Source organism: Notolepis coatsorum (genome assembly GCF_963971535.1).
Source record: "Notolepis coatsorum genome assembly, chromosome: 3".
Taxonomy (NCBI): domain Eukaryota; kingdom Metazoa; phylum Chordata; class Actinopteri; order Aulopiformes; family Paralepididae; genus Notolepis; species Notolepis coatsorum.
In genome coordinates this window covers 11,079,441-11,084,633 of record NC_140167.1, presented here as the reverse complement: position 1 = coordinate 11,084,633, position 5,193 = coordinate 11,079,441, and the positions used below count along the sequence as shown (strand labels likewise).

Sequence of the window (5,193 nt, the reverse complement as noted above, 5' to 3'; positions counted from 1 at the left end):
TTAATAGGAAAGAAAAGGGAAGAAACCTTAGATGGGCAGTTCAATGAGAGACCCCCCCCCCCCCTCATGGAGAGAAAGGGTTAAAAAAATCATTTGACTCCTACTGACTTCACTAGATCCCGCGCTTGCTTGTGTCACCTGTGTTATTATTGTGATGGCAGAGATGTGTTCATTATCTTTCAGGATATAACTCGACAACATAAACAACCGCCAAATAGTCGGCCGAGACACTAACGACCAATAAATCAACCAATGGACTGAACGGGGGAGGGGGAGGGGGGAGGCAGCCCATAACACTCTGGAAATGTAACGGCTTCCTGCCAAAAAACAGCCGCGGCTTCCAGAATAGACCCCAGACTGGTCAGAGCATCTTACATCTGTGCCGCACACTGCCGCTGGGTCAAATTAAAGCATACCACACTGCCTCTGGGTCAAATTAAAGCATACCACACCGCTGGGTCATATTTAAAGCATGCCGCCGGTATTAGCCACGCGGCTGCCGCGGATCTCAGGGGCGCCGGCTGCCTGTGAGCTGCCATAGCAGAGGAGGGGATGGGAGGGAGGGGCAAACGTATAGGAAGCTTCTGTAATGGAATGCGGTGGGATAGTAAACGGTCAGCTGTGCCAATTACACGTTAAAAATGTTGCCAATTTGTGCTGTGTATAGGACTTCGATATTACAATCTCACTTGTGGTAATTGGCACTTACTTGATTCTTGACGTATTGAGTGGGGGATAGGGCGGGGGGTAAACACTTAAAGGAACACGCCAACATTTTGGGGACATTAGCGTACCGTCTTCTCCAGAGAGAGACGAGAAGATAGATACCGGTTTCCTCGCTGTGCGTTCAGTAGGAAGCTATCCGGCTGCATGTTAGCCTAGCTTAGCACAATGAATGGAAGCGGACAGTGATGGGTAGCCTTCGGGAGAGGTGTTAGTTGGACAATGCCTAGGCTACCCGTCACTGTCCGCTTCCATTCATTGTGCTAAGCTAGGCTAACGTGCAGCCAGATAGCTTTCTACTGAACGCACAGAGACTGGTATCCATCTTCTTGTCTCTCTCTGGAGAAGACGATAAGCTAATTTCCCCAAATGTTTGGCGTGTTCTTTTAACATTACCACTCCAACGTTATGGGAAATGCGTCGGACAAGAAGATAGATACCGATTTCCTCTCTGTGCGTTCAGTAGAAAGCTATCCGGCTGCAAGCTAGCCTAGCTTAGCACAAATGAATGGAAGTGGATACAGGCCAGCTAGCTTAGCTGTTGGCCAAAAACACCTATCCCGGAGTTTTAACTCCCCTCCATCCCCTCCATCCATTAACTCAACTGGACTTTCACTGACATTTTTATTTATTTGCACTAGCACTATTGCACTTGGGACATTGATGGTATGTTATTATTATTGAGGACATTGATACTATATTATTATTATTGACATTATTATTTTGCACATGCTATATTCAGTATGCTTGTATGCCAGTGGTGATGCTCCAAACTTAATTCCGTTGTACCAACAATGACAATAAAGATTCTATTCTATTCTAAGCTAGGCTAGCAGTCCATATCCACTTCCATTGATTTATGCTCAGCTAGGCTAGGATAGCTTGCAGCCGGATAGCTTTCTACAGAATGTACAGAGGAGGAAATTGGTATCTATCTTCTTGTCTGACTCTGGAGAAGACGGTATACGCGCATTTCCCATAATGTTGGGAGTGTTCCTTTAAACATTGTCAATTTGAGCTGTATAGCACTCTATATTACAATCCCCCTTGTAGTAATTAGCACGTACTTGAGTCTTCTTGCCGTATTGAGTGGGGTGAGTGGGGTAAACAACAGCAGTCACTCGCTGAGACAGTAACTAGAACAATACACAACAACTAGAACAATATAGATTCGAACTATAACAATAGGCTACAACATGGGCTGTAATGGCCACCACGAACCTCACAAAAAACAGTTAAACGCTGCCAAATTAAATCCACAGTATTCCATTACATCCCCATCGCAGACATCTTGGTATATAGGCAAACAACAGGTGGTTGTAATCAAATCAAATGATGACAGGTGATGATTTCCGTGGCCTTCTGTGTTTATGGCATTGCACCACTATATTGGTATAGGAAATGCATGACACGTCATGAGAATACTATAAACAGCTGATAATCATAAAGATAGAGGCATTTTAGGGGGGGGGGGGGGGGCAGGGTCTCAAGAAACAAAAGGAGAGTCCTAAAGGGACCTACATTTTTTAAAGGGGCGGTGCCATTTTTGGGTACCTGTTTTTCTTTTTTATTGAGATTCTGCCCCATTTTAAATGGAGTTGATAATGGTAACTTAAATGAAAATGAATAATAATGAATGAAAATCTATCTTCAACACATTCTGAGAGGACCCTATCTGTACATGCCTGCTTACTAAGATGTGAATTGTTATGGGAGGAGGAAATCATTATGGGTGAAACGGTTATCACGAGAAAAGAAAATAGATGTTGATACAAATTGCTCAAGTATCAGAAAAGATTGCCAATTGTATCATTAGAGACACTCGAAGTAGACCCTAGGAGTACAACATCATCACGTAACTCGCTGCGTCGCTGCAGGGTTCTCTTGGTAACGGCGGGTTGCTGCTGGTTCTCCTCCCGTGAAGTGAATTTCAACGAGCAGCAGCAGCTCCCGTGGACAACAAGACGCGCTCCCGTGTGACCGCTTTACGCACGAGAGGCACCGGGAGCCCCAGCGCCCCAGCGCTCGCGTTTCTTTTCTCCGCCCCGTCCACTATAGTATGTATTGTAATTCTGAACTATAATAGCAAGAGTGGACGATTTCTTTGCTTTGTGTGCGTGTGTGTGTGTGTGTGTGTGTGTGTGTGTGTGTGTGTGTGTGTGCGTGTGTGACTGTGTGTGTGTCCCTGTCCCTGTGTGTGTGTGTGTGTGTGTGTGTGTGACCGTGTGTGTGTGTGTGTGTGTGTGTGTGTGTGTGTGTGTGTGTGAGAGAGACTGTGTGTGTGTGTGTGTGTGTGTGTGTGTGTGTGACCGTGTGTGTGTGTGTGTGTGTGCGTGTGTGCGCGTGCGCTATAAAGCCTTCAAGTAAACCCAGAGAGTGGCAGAAAGAGGCATTTCCAAAAACCCAAGACGTCAACAACTGGATGTGTTTCATAGCGCGGTTGATTACAACCGTACACACGATCTGAGGGGCTTGTTTTCTATCACGTTGGATGATATATATAATATATAAAATACGATAAGATAACTAAGATATTCCCTTATTGATCCCCTTGGGGGAATTCAGGCATCATATAGCATGGGGGAGGGGGGAGGGGGGGTAAAGGTATGGGCAGGGTAATAAAGTCATAATACATGGTAATACAACTATAGTGCAGTAGAAAGTGAAAATAGGCAGTGTAAACAATATAACAATATAATTAACTCTGAGTATACGCATTATGAGCAAGTAGGCCAGTGTACTAAAGGTGCAGAGGAGGGTCTGTATGCCCTATATCAGTTATATTATGCATTACAATTAATAACTTTTTGGTTACTATTTGACTGGAACATTGCTGTGTAGTGGGTAGACAGCTTGCATTTCTACACTGTAAAAAATTAATGTTTTTTCACAGGAAATTCACTGTATTATTTAATAGATTACTTTTGATTTTCTACTTTATAAGTGTAAATACCATAAAAATACAGTAAATGACCTTTTATCAAAATATTAACCATAAAAATAAAGGTTGTAATCTGTAAATGTATTTGATTGTAATTTGACAGTATTTGGAAACCATGTTGATGCCAGACATTTACCGTTTTTTTCTTTTTTCTTTTTTACATTTTACGCACGTACCTTGTGCAGTTTCCACATCGCGCCGAGCGCCTTGACCTCGTGCGTGCCGTGCTTGCCCTCCTCCAGACACTGGTAACACACCGGCATCTTGCACTGCACGCAGTACATGCTCAGGTTCTCCAGCTCGTGTTCCGTGCAGGTGGATATCTTCCGGGGACTCGCGCGGCGGCTGATGCGCCCCTGCGCCGGGGGCACCAGCCGGTGTTTGGCGAGGGGCCCGCGGGGCGGGTGGCACCGCAGGCGGCACGGGTCGCAGTAGAACACGTCGCACTGCTCGCACATCACGGTGGCCTCCTTCGGACTCCGCTCGCACAGCTGGCACTTGAGCGCGGCCGCCTTGCCCTGCTGGTACCGGTCGACCACCCCCTCCAGCACCCGGTTCTTGGCGAAGCCGCGCAGACCCCGCTCGTCCAGGATGAGGCTGCGGTGGCACTGCGGGCAGGTGATGCACGAGTTCCGGGGGATGATGGGAGGCGGCAGGGAGCCTCCGCCGAGGGGGTGATGATGGAGCAAGTGGTGCAGCTGCGGAGGAGGGGGAGGCTGGGGGACGGTGGTGGTAGCCGGGGGGAAAACCCGCACCCCGTTGGGTGACTTTTGGCACGGGGTGGTCGGAGAGCTGACGAAGCCTCCGTACGACCCGTATCCACTGTCCGCCTCGCTGTACAAACTCATCTTATCCAGGTCCAGGTAATCATAATCGGATACTCCTGAGCCGGAGGCTCGGCTGCTCTGCGGAGACTCCGCGTCGGGGGTCTGGACGAGGATGTTCCGGGCACAAGCCAGGCAAATGTTATGGGTGCACGGCAGTATGATGGGCTCCCGGTAAAAAGAGCCACAAACAGGGCACTTCAATTCTTCCTCCATTTCATCCATGGTGGTGGTTGTCTCTCCTCCTCGGTGCTGCATGTGTGAGATGCCTCACTTGTTGTCAAAATAAACAGTGGGGGAGTCGCTGCAGCCAGCTGTGAATGTTGTTGTTTGTTTGTTTGCGTGTGTGCGTGTGTGTGTGTGTGCCGTGCGCGTAATCACAGCTCTCTCCGGCCGCGTCCCACCGCGAATGCGAGCGCAACCTTGACGAGGCAGGCAGTAGCACTAGGCAGACTAACCAGAGCGACGCACTCTCGACCAATAGGCGACCGGTGTTGCAAATACCGGAGAACCCGCGTCAACCATTGGCTAATGCAACTGTCAGTCAGTGCTGTTGGTCCCCATGGATGAGATTCTCAGAGATATAGCAGCACCTTGCTATTAATTGGATATAAGAGGAAATATGAGCTGAATTAGTCATGAACTCACAGTAGAATAACTGGAAACCTATACGAGAGGGTAACTTCTTATTGTCATCATATAACA

At 47.6% G+C, this 5,193-nt stretch overlaps 1 protein-coding gene across 8 annotated transcripts in view; it reads right to left on the bottom strand.

Annotated features, from left to right (window-relative positions):
* trim9 (tripartite motif containing 9) overlaps nt 1–4,713 on the bottom strand; it is a gene marked incomplete at both ends in the record, with an annotated part of 103,092 nt that extends 98,379 nt beyond the window's left edge. For all 8 annotated transcript variants that reach the window (XM_084310575.1, XM_084310574.1, XM_084310577.1 and 5 more), the window contains one exon: nt 3,841–4,713. In XM_084310575.1, coding sequence (XP_084166701.1) covers nt 3,841–4,713 — 873 coding nt within the window. The remainder of the gene's footprint in view (nt 1–3,840) is intronic.
* Nucleotides 4,714–5,193: the final 480 nt, after the last annotated feature.